The sequence below is a fragment of the Crocodylus siamensis genome, chromosome 4 (genome assembly GCF_052110815.1).
Source record: "Crocodylus siamensis isolate JL-2025a chromosome 4, ASM5211081v1, whole genome shotgun sequence".
In the NCBI taxonomy this organism is placed as follows: domain Eukaryota; kingdom Metazoa; phylum Chordata; order Crocodylia; family Crocodylidae; genus Crocodylus; species Crocodylus siamensis.
The window spans coordinates 171,338,357-171,355,817 of NC_143398.1; the positions used below are offsets into that span (position 1 = coordinate 171,338,357).

Consider the following 17,461-nt stretch of genomic DNA (forward strand, 5'->3'; position numbering starts at 1 on the left):
CAGCCCATAGTTCATTTTCACTGCTCTAATTGGATACTTACTGCACTGGCACCTTCTTTTACTAAACAATGCCAGTTATACAAGACTGTAAATACAATTATGCTTGAGACAAACTCCTGTACACTTTCTCTCTCTCTCTCTCTCTCTCTGTCTTATGCACATGCATATGCATAGCATTTTACACTCATTGTATGCTTATGTTTTGGGTTTGAGTTAAAGCCTATTTGCATTCCCCACATTTCATAAGAGAGAATTAAATTTTAACTTAATCATTTTTCTTTCTTACACATACTTTTTTCTAGGACACAGTGCATAATCTGTCATTTTAATAAAATCATGTATTCAATTTATAGCAGTTTCAGTTTCTTTCATAGGGAAATGGGGGAAAAGCCACAGAAATAAAGAGGCAAAACAAGAAACGAGGCCTAGCAAATCATTTAAAAAAAATTAGTAGAGATGTTTGCATATCGAGAGTTTTGTATGTTTGTCTTCACTTTTATTCCACAGGTATTGACTGCCCTTTATAAAATCAGACCCTTCTGTAAGAAACCTGTAAATTAGCCTTTCCTGAAAGTAAGGTATTCAGAATCTCAAGTCATTTTTTATAATGTTTTTCATTAATATTTACTATCATTTCCAATTATAAAATGATATAAAAATGGGTTGTTAATTGCATAAGATGGAAACCTCAAATGATCCTGTCTCTATCTCTTTAGAAAACTATTTATAATTGTCTTCTTAAATATGTAAATGTACATGTCACATTTGTATAGACAGTAAGGCAGTTAAATGCAGGTGCTCCAGATAGAGAGAAATAGCTGGAAGGCAACACAAGAAGCAAATATTTGGTAGATATTTATGCTAGAACAAAAGTATCATGTTGCTTTTTTCCCTTTCACGTAATTTGAAATGAAAAACAAGGATTAAGATCTTTTGGATTTATCCTTTTTCATGGAAAATCATTTAAATCTTATCTTAGGAGAGGGGCTCATTAGAGTTTTTTTCCTTCTTTGCTTTAGTATCTCATTAAAAAGGAAACTATTAAAAATGCACATTTAACTGCATGAGAGCTGTTTTGGGAATGAAATATTTTGGCTGGAGCAATTACTGCCAAAATAAGTACAAAATGCATAGAAGGTTTCAAAGAAGTGCACACCACCAATCTAACATGAAACATTCCTCCTTCTCCCTCCTCCCCACCCCCTGCAGTATTTACTCAGGATGACTTTTTGCCATAGGGGATAGAGGATATCTGAAATAAAATATCTACAATTCCCGATAGTCAGAAGTTGCAGAGAGCTATCCTGATGTGTGCTCAAAGGCAAAAGGGCATTGGGTAGCTATTTCAAAAGTGCATGGTCTATATATCTTTCTGGAGTCTGGATAGCTTGCCTCCTTTTATCATTTATTATTTTTGTACCCAGGCTCAAGCCTTAGTCTGTTCCCAAAGCTCCAATCTAAGCATTCAGTCACTGTAGAGAGAGATGGTTGTCACTCCAAAGAGTAAACTTACTGTATAGCTCTGCTAAGCTTTTGACTTCAGAACAACATTGCAGATAAATTTTGCTCGCTCTGGTCTTACTACTTTAATCCACTAAATCTGTTTGCTTATCTTACTGCAGCTTTGCCTAGACTTACAGAACCAATTCTGTAGCTGGACTTCTGCAGCTGCACAGAGTCCCACTGAAGGTAACATAATGCCACATAATACAGAATTAGAACATTTACCTGCAGGAATCCGAGGCCAAGCCAGAACCCACTCTGATATTACTATGAGCTGTTTGGGGGCTAGTGACAAGTGGCTCAAAGGTTTGGACAAGTGTTTGGATATTTACCCAAGTTGTTAGGATATGCATACATTTGAGAGAGAGACAGCTCTACTGGGTAGAACAGACAAAGAAAGACTGTAAATTAATTCTAATTTAGCTTTGACAAAAACGGTTTCTGCCAAACTAACGTCCAGTTCTTTTTCACCACTGGTTCAGTGGGAAACTCTGATTTAAAGATTATTTTTTAGCATTAACCTATTTTCTGATAATCATAAGGGCATGAGGAAATGAAAAAGGAGTTCTGTCATGATCCACTGGGCAGGAAGAAGGACAATTTTTCTCTTAATACCACTGTGCACGATGCATTATTCAATGATGCTACAATCTAGCCAAGAACACTTTTAATCATGGAACAGGTCAAATTCTATTTGAAGCAAAAGGTTTTTCTTTGGTATTTGTGGCCAATAGGGTACAATGTTTTAATGAACCACTGAGCTTTTTACTAGAGTCATTTCTCAACTAGAAGTAAGTAACCTATATGGCAATCTTTATCAACAGCATATGTGCCTCAGACAACAGAAGAATCAGCTGGGAGGAACAATGTGAAAAGTGCACCCCTGCTATCAACGATCTAGAAAACTGTCTGACTTGTGAAAATATTAAAAGCTCTTTGACTTCTTAAGAATCTGAATCTAGTAAGCACTATTTTCAAGATGCTGCCTTTAAAAAGGGGAAATCTTATATTTGCTCATCTCCAAACACATTCCTTTTAGAAAAAATGATAGATTATGATTTTGTTTATAAGCTCTTCATTTTCTTTCTTTCACATTTTGCTGATGTTGGAGTTTATGGCTCCAAGATGCCTGTATAATCAGTTTGGAAACATGATGGGAGGAGACTCTCTTTCTGGATGATTATTTTTTTTATGAACACATTTGCTATTATGATGTTCTTTAAAAATCAAGATAATGTGTGCCTTTCTTTAAAGCAATACCTATGATCATCCATTTAGATAGAACCTAAACACAACTGACTACATTCTGAAAAAAAACTGGTAATTTCCCTAGTTCCTGGAAGACTATCTTCCTCGTATTGAGGGATTGCTACTGCTGCCAAAATACAATGGACTGTATTTTAAAATCATTATCAAGAAATCATTCTGCAAGGTGATATTTAGCCTCCAGCTGCTGCTGAATGTAAGGGGATTTTAGGGCATTCAGCATCTGACTAGGTCACCTGACACTATGACGGGATCTGGCCCAGAGTCTGGTATTCTTGTTATTATGCTCATTTCAATATATTTCAAAGTAGCAAGCACAATTCCCCAAAACAATGTTCCATGTTGACATCAAGCGAAGATAACAAAGTAAATTCTCTTAAGTTCATCAGAAGCACAGGAAAAAACTGCCAAATGGAGAATAACAAATTCACTGAGAAGAACCAGGCAATTTATTGAACTCTGTACAGGGGACAATATTTGAACTATTTAAAAATTCTATTAAAACCTTGACAATGTCCCTCTCAAATGAACACTATGGAAATGCTCTTCCAAACTTTCCACTTCTATCTTCCCTTATCCTCACATACTTACAGGTCTGGCAGTGATTCTCTGTGGGTCCCCAGCATCGGCCTGTACAGGATTTGTGACATCGTCCACCTTTAGGGAAAAAAACAGAAAAAGAAACGTGAAATTCTGTTTATTTTAAATCTTTCAGTTCTGGACCTTTTGCAGTTCCTCAAGGAAAGCTTCTACTGCTGTGATATGAAAATGTTTGTATCTTACTAAAGTTGGACATAAACTAAAAATAATATAGTTAAATAGTTAAGCACAGGTGTCAAACATAAGTGAAACCGAGGAACTTTTATTATGTTGGCACTTCATATCCTAACTCTGTTTTTTCTTTACACATATATTCTAGGTCTGTGCAAAGCTTCAGGTGCTGATTTGATTTAGAGGAGATTGAGCTCAATTTGGTGGCCAAATCTCCAAATCTAAATCAATCAGGAGACCAATTAAATGGCCTGAATTGATTTGAAGCTCTCTGAATCGATTTGGAAAAGAATCAGAGAGCTTTGGAGATGTGGACGGTCCCCGCTTGCTGCTGCAGGGAGCTGGACCTGGACTCCATGCTGGTCAGTTGGGGGAGGGGGGACTGGAGAAGCCCCCCTGAGCACCTCCTGACCCCCTCCTGCTGTCCCAGCCCCCCACCATGGCTGCCCCACCTGGCCCCAGCTCTTTAAAAAAAAGCCCCCACTCACTGGCTGCTGCCAGGCAGGGAGGCAATCCCTGCTGCCCCCCACTGCTCCATGCCATGTGGGAGACTCTGCCACAAGCCCCCGACCCCTGCCCACTCTTCCAGCACCCCTCCCCCATGGCTGCCCCGCCCAACCCAGCTCCTGATTCTTTAAAAAAAAAAAAAAGCCCCTAACTAGCTGGCTGCTGCAGCAGCCTTGGGGCTTTGGGGGGCTTGTGGCAGAGCTCCCTACACAGCACAGGGGGGCAGCAGGGATCACCCCTCTTCCTGGCAGCAGCCAGTGAGTGCCAGGCTTTTTTTTCCAAAGAGCTGGGAGCTGAGGTCAGACGGGGCAGCCACTGATGGGGTTAGGAGTGTGAGCGGGGCATAGGGCTGATTCAGCTGAATCGATTTGGGACAGTGATTTGAATCACCAAGTTGAATCACTTTCCCCCAAATCAGCCAAATCCAAATCCAAAGTGAATACTAACCACTTCAGACAGGCCTAATATATGCAAACTGTAGATCTTAAGACAAAATGCTATCATATAGATAAGGAAACCAAACTGTATATATTTAAGTATATTTTCAATGCTATTTTAGGCCTTTAACAGAAAGATTTACACTGGATGCCCTAAATGGAACCACATAGTTCCTTGTTAGTGATGGATGTCGTACAAGAAATGGTACATCAAAACAGCTGAACACCACAACAATAAATAAAAACAATAACATCACTCCTAATAGGTAAAGGAATGTAACTAAAAACTAAATCTAAAGAAGGCCTTAGGCAGTTAAAATAAGGCTTAGGTGATCTTTAGCCACCTAAGTCCAAACTGAAATCCCTCCCACAACTCCTTTCTACCTCTACTACTCAGTAGCTGCCTAAACTCACTAGGTACCTCCATCAGGGTTGCTAACTCTCTGTAAGTTTATGGGCAGCCTATACCAAAAGGGTAAAAATGCCTGTTTGTAAAGCCCATAAAAAATTGAACTGTCTAAAAAACTAAATAACTTTGAGCTTAATTAAAGATCCATCACAGTTAGAGTGTCCAGACTGTGGAATACACTCTCTCCAGAGGTGGTGCGATCGCCTGCCCTGGAAATCTGCAAGAGGAGACTGGATGTTCACCTCACTGGGGCCACCTGACCCCAGTTGTCTTTCCTGCCTAGTACAGGGGGGCTGGACCCAATGATCTTGTGAGGTCCCTTCCAGCCCCTAACAATCAATGAATCTATGAATAATCAGAATAAGGCCGGATGCAAGTATGGATGGTCAGACAAAGAAAAGCAGCACAACCTTGTGACTGAGTAGGAATACAGCTTTGTGCCCTGCAGGAAGCTCTCCTTAAGGGATCTGTGGCCATGGAAGACTCTATAGCAATCCCAACCCCCTTCCCCCCCTCACAGCCACATGCTGATACTCAATCCCATTGGCTTTTGCCTGCCTGTAATGGATAACTTGTGGAACAACATATATGTTCCCTGAACATGCCCCCACAATTAATCACCTAAGGCCTTGTAGTTAGGGCATACCTGGAAGGTGGGAGGTGTGAACTTGAATCCCACAGGCTAAGAAAGGAATTGAACTCAAGTCTTGCACGTCTTAAATGAGTTTTCTACCACTAAGAAATTATATAGAAGGTGAGCAGCCTCATTACAACTATTACCATCTTATCCTTCTCTGCCTGTGGAAAAAAAAAATGTAAGCACTCCCTCTCAGGAATGAGTTCCTGGCTGTGGCTCTCAAGTGGATGGAAGTGCCTCAGCCTTGCAGGGGGAAAGAATCTCAGACAGAACTCTCTGTTAAGTGCTTCCTATTGTCTACCTCTAGCTGATAACTACTCATGTACTGTACAGGAAGCCTAGGTAACTAACTGTAGGCTTTGGAATCTATTCCTCTAGGGACCAAGCTCCTCAAATGTAGGCATTGCATATATTTCTTAAATCTATCACTAAGTCATTTCTACAGAAACTTGCTTAAAGCACTGTTAAAGTTCTGGACAGCATATAAGTTCACTTGACCTTATAACCAAACTGATCTGTCCTCATCTTTTATTCTACATAAAGTATCGCTCAGAAAATGTATTAAGCAAACGTCTACTTGTTATCAGACCCAGGATCCCATGGGAGTCATTTGGAATATTTCTGTTAATGTGTTAATTGTCCTACCTAGTAATAGAGGCAGATCCAGGGGGGTTCAGTAGTGCAGCTGCATCCCCCCTTTGATTCCTGGTCCACTCAAAGTTTAAAACCAACTGCCTGGCAGTGGCAGCAGAATTTCTATTCAGGCAGCAGTGAAGAGTCACTTGACTTCATGGTTTATTATAATCTACCCAATTCCTTCTAAACTCTTCATTCTGCAAGTGGTAAGGACCCTTTCACCTTTTTAAATGGTCTTAGTGCTCCAATAATCAAGGTATCCTTTCTTCTGCAATCCCACTCTCTGCTAGCTGGTCCTGTCAATATAATTCCTATTATACAGCTCTGAAGACTATTTTTTATTCTAGCTAAAAACATTAAATAAGGTGTGGAAATAACTTCCAGTGAAGTACTGGATACGCTATCAAGATGCTCAAGAAGGCTCGATTTTGTTTTATGAATCTGAAAGAGATGTGCATTTAATTCTAATAACTACAGTACTAAGAAAGCAACATCTTTGAGTATTTTTTACTAGTTTGTTGTAATTTTCATACGTAGTATAAAATATAACAAATGAATACACATTCCAATAAAGTTACATTTGTTTTTGCTTCAACCTTAAACTGAATAATATAGACCTGGGGCCCCTAGCATATTAGCAAAGATTCTAGTTTCTTTTTACCTGGAGAAAACATGCAGCTCTCTTTCCCAAACCCTAGATCTGCAAGCATGGTAATACTGTGAATATATAACATATATTAATCTGAACAGTCATAGTTTGGAAAAGTCAGTGGAGGAAAAATGCCCATGTCCCTCTGCTAAGGTTTTGGAACTTGGGATTCTAACTCAAAGGAAAAATCAGTTTTTATTCTCCTGATGGCACATTTTTTAGCCTCAAATATGTTAACTGCCTGGAAGAAGACAATGATTTAAAGGCAGCAAGTTGTAAGGACTATATTCTCAAAAGCAACCTTCACCACTAATGCTTATATAGTGTTGATGGTATTATTGATTATGTTGTATAGTAATTATACCGTATATGCCAGCTACCTTGTTAAAAAGCCTCAAATCCTTGCTGCATTAGAGTTCATTTAAAGCAATTATGCCTGGAAACCATTGTTGCTGACATCATCAGCATATAATTTGCAGCCACATTGTGCCATCTGTTTATTTAGATCACAAACACCTTATAACTACATAATACAAACTCATTCTGGCTGACAGGAAGGGGACTCCATCTGGCATGAATAATGCAACTTTAATCAGTAATAATGATAATTATTATTAAGAGGCTACTGGAGTTCTGTGCAGAAAGCTAATAAATCTAAATTGATTTATAACTGTGGAAATTAGGAGTGAGGGTGAGACACAAACAGTAAACACAAGGAAAACTTTAACACAAGAGACAATCAGTAAGAGTTAGACTGACTTGATCTATGCCCTCATCAGCTAGGAAAGGAGTATGAGCCTCCCTTCTCTTCCTAGATAATCCACTAGAAAATTTTTGATCCAGTTCTCAGAGTAAACAGGCTTTGGAAATCTGTTTATTCCTGTCGCATAGAGCAGGAAGGAAGAACATAGTCTATAGCCTATAGATTTTATAGGCAAATGCTCCATCAAGCACAGGGCCCTTGATCAGTGAAATGGGAAGGCTGATAAAGGATACTCAGGACAAAACCGAACTCCTGAATGAATACTTCACATCAGTATTCCACCAGTCCAAGGGTGTTAGCCTGCTTGACAGGATACAGGATGATTATAGTGGGGGTGACCACCCTCCCATAGTTGGCAGAGATCTTGGCATAGATCTTGTGGGGGAGCACCTACAAAAGTTAAATATCTACAAGTCAGCAGGACCAGATGAACTACACCTGAGAGTGCTAAAAGAACTCACTGATGTCATTGCACAGCCAATGGCAAAGTTATTTAAAGACTCGTGGCACTCAGGAGAGGTCCTAGAAATTTGGAAGAAGGCCAAAGGGAGAAAGGAGGATCTGGGAAAGTACAGGCCAATCAATTGGACCTCAATCTTTGGTAAAAACTTGGAGAAAATTATCAAAGAATCCGTTACAGACAGGCTAGCAGAAGGAAGTATTCAGAAGGACAGACAACATGGCTTTGTTACGGGCAGGTCATGCCAGACCAACCTAATTTCCTTCTATGATCAAGTTACTTGCCACCTGGATGGTGGATATGAGGTTGATGTCATATACCTGGACTTCAAAAAGGCCTTTGACCTGACTCCCATGAAGTCCTCATGAAAAAATTGGTTAAATGTGGACTTGACTGCTTCATGGTCTGGCACGTAGGTAACTGGCTCCGTGGTAGGACCTAGAAAGTTTTGATTGATGGAACTGAGTCATCATGGCAGAGGGTGACTAGTGGCATCCCTCAGTGTTTTGTACTCAGACCAGTGCTTTTCAACGTGTTCATCAATGAGTTGGATTCGGGTATTAAAAGCAAACTAGCAAAGTTTGCGGATGACACCAAGCTATGGGGAAGTGTGGTCATGCTCAGTGACAGAGTGGCAATACAGGCTGCCTTAGACAGACTCACAAGGTGGGAAGAACTTAACCTGATGTGGCTTAATACAGAGAAATGCAAAGTGCTCCACCTGGGGAGAAATAATCCACAACACACTTACAGGATCAGCAGTGCTATGCTTGCTAGCTCAACATCTGAATGAGACATGGGTGTTGTGATAGACAACAAAATGAACATAAACCACCAATGTAATGCTATAGCTGGCAGAGCTAATCAAACACTGGCATGCATCTACCAAGGTGTCTTGAGCAGGGCTAAAAATATCATCCTCCCACTCTACTCGGCCTTAGCGAGACTGCAGCTGGAGTATTGATTCTAGTTCTGGGCACTGCACTTCAGGAAGGATGTGGAGAAGCTCAAGAGAGTCCAAAGGAGGACTATGCACATAATTAGAGGCTTAGAGACCAGGCCATACAAGGAGAGGTTGAAAGACTTGGGACTGTTCAGCCTGGAGAAGAGAAGACTTGGACGGGATTTGATGGCAGCCGATAAGTATATCAATGGCATACATCAGGGCCTGAGGAAGCATCTGTTCACCCAGGCCCCCCAGGGGAGGACAAGAAATAACGGGCACAAGCTGATTGAGGATCACTTCAGGCTAGACATAAGGAAAAACTTCTTTACTAGTCAAGTGCCGAGGGTTTGGAACAGGCTGCCCCCAAGGTGGAACTGTCATTCATCCTAAGACTCTTCAAAAAACATCTTGATGCCCATCCTGCTGGGGACATTTAATGCCAGCACTCTTTCTTGCCCAAGTGCAGGGGGGCTGGAACCAATGATCTCTAAGGTTCCTTCTAGCCCCTAACAACTATGAAACTATCACCTTCTGCATTCACACTTGCCAGCAAGTTGTGGTGGTAATATCATTTGTGTTGATGTTTGAAAAAGATGGAAGGAAGGAATTGTAATTTTGTGGGGGGGGGCGGGGGTGGCATCTGGGTGGAATAGTGCCTCCTAAAGATTTTCCAAGATGAGGCCAAATTAAGGGATGGTGCATAGCGAGCTACTTTAGCCATAAGTCTGGAAAAAATGGTTATCAACACAGCTAATAGATACCCTATGGCTGCATCTATTTTCTCATTTTTCTATAAATTTAAAAAACATGATTATTTATTAACTGTACATTCCTGAAGCAGAATGAGATGGCAATAGATTTATTTCTCCTTCTTTCTTGGACTTCTATTCCCTCCAAATGTATACAATGCATGCTTGGACTGTCATGGCCACCTTGGTCTAAGGGGCTAAGTACAGACAGTCAAAAAGCCTGAGGCTGAATCAGTTCAATCTTCACAGGTTAGTCTAAGCTGCATAGTTTGAATTGATAAGCAAGTGAAGAGACATTCATTTTTGGTTCTGGAAATGTAGCCAACATGCCTACAGTGGTCTAGGCCAGAAGCCAGAAGGTACTAGAGCACACCTCCCTTCTTGGCTGAAGCAAAAATCTTGAGTCAAGGCTAGCCTATCCACCCTGAAAGGTGGGGTTTGTGGGGGATATGCAAACCATCCTGCTATGCCGAGGAACTGTTGAGTTCACTTGAATCTGGAGAGGATCTGGGGCAGGAGTTCAATAAACTGATTTAACCTAAATCAGTTAAGTCTGATACTACATCCATACAGGTCCATCTTAAACTGATTTCAGGCATTTTGAAAGTAGTTTATGCACACTGAACTTCTGTTCTGCTACAGACTGGAATTAGTTTCTGATCACTTATACCGTTTTAGGTGTAATTTCTGTCCCTAGCCTGAAAGAACAGGAAACATTGCCCCACTTCTCTCTCACCTCCTGGACAGGACTGGGGAGAAGGAACAGTGGGGCAATGCTTCTGCCCATTGCCCAGACCAAGGACACCTTCCCTACTAGTCTATGGGTGTCTGTAGGTGTGTGGGACTGTCTCATCTAACACCCTATAATTATAGCATGACAGAACAGACTCTATTAAATGAGTCTCCTGGAATAAGCTAATTAGCAGCCTCAGTGTCTCATGTAGTCAGTGTCCTCATGCTTCAAAATAGTGGCAGGGGTGCTTTAACTAAAGCTTGTCAAACACAGCGGCTCTAATTAAAGTGCCCCTACCACTGCCCCAGACCATATATGTAGATGCACTATGTAAAAATCAAAATCCTGCAAAATGAAGACATTTCTAAAAGGGATGTCTCAAGAAAGGAGTAGTAAGAAAGCCTGGAACAAAAAGAGATAGGACTTCCTTCTTGTTGCTTTAGCCACTATGTCTTTGTGAACTATGGGATTACAAAATATTGAGCCCCACTACCATTAGAAGAAACTGAGGACGCTGTCCAATATCTTACACAATAAAGTATTATTTGAGGGAGAAAAAACCTGTATTTGACAATTGATCACCTTGAAGGGAAGGCAAAGAATAGGGATATATAATTTGATATGACTTCTAATTAAATCTAATTTCCAAAGAACAGATTCACTTAGAATTATGTGCATTCTTTTTTGTCCAGGCAACCCCTGCAGAAATCTGATGGTTTTATTCCATGACTCAATCTTTCATTGGACACCATTAATGCAATGAACTTTTCATTATGCAGGCTGGTGCAGGAAACCATATTCATACTCTTCCAGCATAAAACTGCTTCTGTTGGGGATCCCAGCACACAGTGTATTCCCTCTGCTTTTCTAATCTAAAAGTGCTATCATAGATTCATAAATGTTAGGGGCTGGAAGGGATGTCATGAGATCATTGGGTCCAGCCCCACTGCACTTGGACAGGAAAGACTGCTGGGGTCAGATGACCTCAGCAAAATTGACTTGTTTACTTTCTTGGAAGTTGAAAAGGTTACTTCACCTTTGTACCAGCCTGAAAACTGAGAGGGCTTTGCTTTGGTTCAAGACAGACTTCATCATTTCAAGCAGACTGGTGCAAAACTGCAAAAGATTAAGTCAGTGACAAGACAAGAAAAATGAAGTCCCTCTCTTAGCCGTAAGCTAAGTGTAGCACAGACATGAGCACTGCTTCCACTACAGTTCCTTGTCAACAGTCACAGCTGCCTTAAGGATACCATGTTCTCTAAGGAAAAGAATAGCAGGATAATGCAATAGAACTGAGAGTAGCAGTGGTTTCACTTTACATTAAGGTTCCATTTGTAAATGGATTATTCAGCGCTGATAAATGATTAACAGATCCTACTAGCTTATTATATACATGTGCTATTAATAATTATAAACACACCAAGAATGGGCATTCTGACAGCTGTAAGTCATGGCTATAAGTAAACATTTTGGCCTTTTTACTGTCTAAAAGAATGGATTAACAATTTAAACTTCTATTAATCATTTTTCAGTAATATATTAACTAGTTTATTATTAACAAAGGGTGACTGCAGAAACTGACTATAAGTGCAAATTTTGATGGCAAGGTACAGAAGGATCCTGGTATAACTTGCTCTACGTTCCCAGAAGTTTAAGATGATTCAGGTACACTATGTTTCTAGATTCCTCATCTCCTTCTGTTCATTATTTAAATAGGGCTTCATGTTGTTTTTCTAACAGCTAAAATTACTTAGTTTTATGTATGAAAAGATACATTTGATGGCAAAAATCAAAATATAATTCAAACAACTCAGCATAACATTAACAAGAATTAAAGATACTATTGTTATGATGAATTGTTCTGCCTTTATCAGCCTTTAATGCTTTCCATGTCCTTGTCTGACAATTCCTATTGTCACACATTTATTCATTCACATGCCTTTGTTAAGTAAAAATCATTTACATTTTTTACCAGCCCTATGCTAGTCGTCAGATCTCTTCTACTGATTTGAAAGTTAATTACCTAATAAGAGAGACTCATGCTTTTCTGGATTTCCTCTCTTTGAGGCAGAAGAGGTGTGTCTCACAGGAGAGCAATAGGGAAAGTAAAACTTTTGGTAATAGAAAAGAAATCAGTGTATGCTACTCATTTTCATTTTCACTGAAATAATTATAAGATACCAGACAGCTTCAAAGTAGTACCATCTAATTCTACAAATTTAGGATCTGGCCCTGAGTCTTCTTAAATGTGATTGCTCCCAGGCCTAAATTCAGTCCCTTCTGCAAACACTAAATAAAGCCACTTGCACCAAGGACCTCCATGGGAATTCTGATGGATTTCACTCCTCACCCCACCTGATGGCAGAGTATGGTATATCCACATCTCTTCTGTGCACACTATGGCAGCCAGTATACCCACAGATATAGTTCATAGATGAACTAGTCATGTGACTTTCCCTTTGTGGGTCATCAGAGATTTTTAGCCCAATAAAGACCACTTCTAGGCACTATGGCTAGGGACAGAAGTTACACATAAACCACTTTAAGTGATCAGAAACTGGTTTAAATGTGTAACATAACAGAAGCTCAGTGAACATAAAATAGTTTCAAAATGGCTGAAACTGGTTTGAGATAAACCTGCTTGAATGTAGTATCAGATTTAAATGATTTGGCTCAAACGAGTTTATGAAGCTTCTGTCCCAGAGTCCTTCCTGGCTCAAGTTAAATTAGAGTCCCCCAGCATGCCCACAGGTTGGGATGTGCTGTCTGCTCCAGAGAGCAGGACTGGCCCTGCCCCTCTGCTCTCTAGCTGGAGCAGTGAGGGCTGGCAGACAAGGATGTGGGGGGAGAAGCCCAGCTGGGGATGCAGCCAAGTCTACAGTGGGGGGGACTGCCCCCCCACAGGCAAACACCGGCTAGGGTCTGGGGCCAGGGAAGGGGGTTAAACACACTACAAATTGCAGGGCAGGGGTAGACTACAAATCGCAGAGGCACCTGGAAGCAGGAAGAGGAAGTGATGAGCAAACCTGCACAGTCCTGCTGCTGTAATTCTGGACTGCAAATCCTCAGGGGCAGCAGGAAGAGGAAATGAACACACAATCAAAGAGCCATGTACTAGTGCCCCTCCCCCCCCTCCTGCTTCTGGCCACAGCCACTGCAGGCATGTGGCTGCATTTCCTGAATCAAAGGTAAATGTCTGTTCACTTCTGTTTCAATTTAATCTGTGTGTCTTAGACTAACCTGCAAAGACTGAATTGATTCAGCCTGGGGGGTTTTGACTCTCTGTACTTAGTCCATGAGTGAGTTCCTGAGGGTCCCTGCATGGTCTGTCTGTGGACATTTCTCCTACTGGAGAACAGGGTATCAAGAGTTTCACTTATTCAAACCTTTCATGCCATCCTCTCCTGCCTGGACCCCAGCAATATTTTAAAGAGAAAACTTAAATCTACCATATAGCTTACTCTGTTTATTAACAATCTTTTTCTCAAGATAAGTTCATAAAAAGTCACAAAGACCAGAAAGAGATTCAGACACAGACAACTGAAAAGAGATGGCAAGGGAAATATGTATTTGTAAGGGAAACAAACTGAGACATACACATTGAAAGATCAGCAGATAGAGAGATATACAGGTCTAAAGGAAAGAAACCAGAGATAAAACTGAATCTGCATTGAGGAAAACAGTATACCTACTAACAATGGAAGATGCACTTTCATGAGTAATATATAAGGGAGACAACCGAACCATATCATGTTAGTGTTGATTGTATTGCACAGAGAAGTAGATGCACTTGTACTGAATTCACAAATTACAGAGTATCAGTAGATATGTCCCACAACAGGGTTGATCTTAAGAATGATTGACCACCAGAGGTAAGGGAATAGATGGAAAGTCAGGAAAAGCATATCAGCAGCCCTGAATTGGCACAGACCAGTGGATTCATATTTATCATTGACAGCACAGGACTGATAGGAAGTCACTGTAATGCTCTTCTTCAGCTGTTATAAGAAATATCCTTGGGCCATAGCAATGAGCAGAGAAAAGGAATTAGGGAGGTTGGGAGGAAAGTGGAAGATTAAAAGAAATACCAACTCTTTCTCCCCGCACTTCCCCCATAATAGATTCAATAGGCAAGATTGCATGATTTAATGTATTAATAAGGAGTTTAGTCATCCTCAAAAATAAAAACCTCCACATATGACAGAGTCTCATTTTTTACTCTAATTAAGCAATTAAGAGATATTAATTATCATTGCTTATAACTGTTAGCACAGAGCACTGTAAGTGAATTCCCCCTACTGTGGTGGAGAATTAGTTCCAATCAGCATCAAATGTGTTTCTAAACACACAAGTAGGGGTCCTAAGTACATTGGAAAACCCAGGCAGAAGACTAAAAGGCTAGGTCAAGTTATACCTGCTACTTGGCAGATTCATCAGGAACAACAAACCCTTAGAAGTCTTTTGTTGTATTCATTATTGTTAAAAATATATTTCCCACTAGTAAACTATGCATAACTGTGCACATTCACTCAAACTAACACAATCGAGGCAACCAAGGCCTGGAGGGAAAGATTCTTCCTAACAGTAATATTGATATAAATCCAAAACAAAAGTTAGGAGCTTAAACTGAGTCATAAGATAACTAAGTTCTGCCAAAGTTGCAATGTAGAAGACCGTGACTAACCTGCTGGCTAACACTGCCCTAACCACCAGCCACAGGCTAACTTCTGTGTATAGGGGTGTGGGGAGCAGGTCACTTTCCATCTCTCCCATTGAATTTGTACATCTGTGAAATGTAGAGTTCAAGGTTCACTGGGTCAGAGAAAAAGGTAGTATAGGAGGACACGTGATTCTGTAGTCTAATTGCTAAGGTGCTCACATAGGATGAAGGGTGCTGGTTTGTGATCTCTACTCTCACACCTGTTTCTGTACTTTATCCCTTAACTATATAATGTAAAATATAGAAACTGTCCTGGAGCAGAGGCAAGAACCCAGGACTCCTCCACCTTAGATGAGTGACATAGTCACTAAGCTACAGAACCGTGCTCTCTTGCTCATGCTCTCTCTTCGATCCACTGTATCTTTAATTCTAGTTTGCTTAGTTGTGGAGCTTCAACAGGCAAATTGAAGAGTGATCCACTCCCAATTAGCTTACAGCTTGGTGGTTAACATTGGTATCCCAAGCAGTCAAAATGTTCAGTTTGACCCTCAGTTTGAAGAGTGTACGGAACAACCTCTATCCTCCTTTTACCATGAGGCTAAATTATATGAAGCGGCACATGTCCTTCCTTTCCAAAAGAGAAGACTGAACCCTGCTCAGTTCTTTAAAAGGAAAGGCATAGGCAGGAATCCTACCTTCAGGAGACAGTTCTAGTCTGTGTACCCCCAGTGGACAGAAGTACTTTCCTGCAGGCCTGCACTGGGGTGGGACTTTCACCCTTATCATTAGCATGTCCTTTTGGCCAGCTGTAGGTGGTTCATGCTGAGCTTACTGGTGTTAGACAGCTTCCTTTGCGATGCACTGACTGTTTTGGACCCCATTCTGAAGCTCTCTCCTCTCCGTTGTGTAGTGAAGCCTAGGTGCCTAACACTGGGTTCAGGATTCCACTCTGATGGCCAGTCACCTGGAAGTTAGACATCTCACAAGCAACTTTTCGATCTGAAATAGTTTTATGAATGTATCCCACTATCTTGCTCAAACTTTAGGTAAAACATTCTGAGATACCATGACAGATGCTTTTGTTCGAGACATCTGAGCCCAAAAAAGCAATAAAATAGAGGATCAAGATAGAATCTATTGAAATGTAACTATTATATACATGCAAGGACACCCTTTCCCTGTTCTCCCAGCCCATATTGAATGGACTACGCAAATTTAAAAACACAAGTTTGGGTCCACATTAGTATCCTAAATACATTAAGATTATACTAGATGGTTTCCCTTAGCTGCAACAACAAGAGTTAAGGGGGGGAAATAAACACACAGATGTTCTATTTGTATCCAGTTTGACAGACTTATTGCCAGAACCATAATTATGGGTGAGAATTGGCGGCTACAGCTACGAGTAGTTTCTTTGTCACTATGCATAATATTGTGGGAGAAACCTCAATGTCATTATAAGAGATTTTATGAGAAGATACCCAGCAAAATCAAAGGCACATTGACAAGTAAATGATGAGGCTGGTGGTATTCTTGTCCTAATTTCACACAAAAAACAATGAGTATAACTGTGTAATTGTGAGATAACTCAAGATAACTTGTGGCTGCTCCCGGAATATAGCCAGAGCAGTAATCAAGGCACAATATAGGGGCATACTGTTTCCTTTGTTAAAGTAATATACTTAAAGACAGAAGATTACTTGAAAGAAGATTTAACCACCAGGTTTGTGCTCCAGGAGTGGCTCTGATACCCCTCGTGGTCATACAACCCTTGCCCTGCTCCAGCTCTAGCGTGCCCTCTCCTTCTTACTCCTCTGCCATGCCTTGATGTAATTGTTTGATTGGAAGGGGTGCTGTCTAATTGGTCCTAGAGTGAGTCCCACTTCTTTTAGATGCCAGCTAGCTCTTCCTGACTCCTGTCAATCTCCACCTTGCCCTTGCTAGGTGAGCCTTGATGGCCCATCAGTGCCCTTCCCCAGGGCCAGTGCCCTTCCCCAGGGCACCTGTTAGCCTTAAAGGCTAATTAAGGTCTCCAACTAGGGCCTTGCCTCTCCCCGTCTCCCACTGCCGGGCTGTAGGAAGCCAATAACAGCTCAGGGGAAGGGAACAGAGCCTGAGCTCAGTTCCCCTCCCTAGCATTGCAATTGGAAGGGGGGTGCTGTAATCGGGCCAGGGACAGGAAGTCAGCCCACCTGGACTGACTCCCCACCCAGCGCTGCCATTTGGTGGGGGGCAGTACTCCTGGCACTGCCATTGGGTAGGGGGGGAGGCAGAGAGACAGCACAGCTGGTTTGACTCCCCACCACTGAAGCTGCCATCAGGCGGGGGTGGGGGA

At 41.2% G+C, this 17,461-nt stretch overlaps 1 protein-coding gene across 8 annotated transcripts in view; it reads right to left on the reverse strand.

Annotated features, from left to right (window-relative positions):
• The window catches only part of ERBB4 (erb-b2 receptor tyrosine kinase 4), a 1,162,978-nt gene that overhangs the window by 335,675 nt on the left and 809,842 nt on the right, over window positions 1–17,461 (reverse strand). For all 8 annotated transcript variants that reach the window (XM_090044919.1, XM_090044916.1, XM_090044918.1 and 5 more), the window contains exon 5: window positions 3,361–3,426. In XM_090044919.1, coding sequence (XP_089901045.1) covers window positions 3,361–3,426 — 66 coding nt within the window. The remainder of the gene's footprint in view (window positions 1–3,360; window positions 3,427–17,461) is intronic.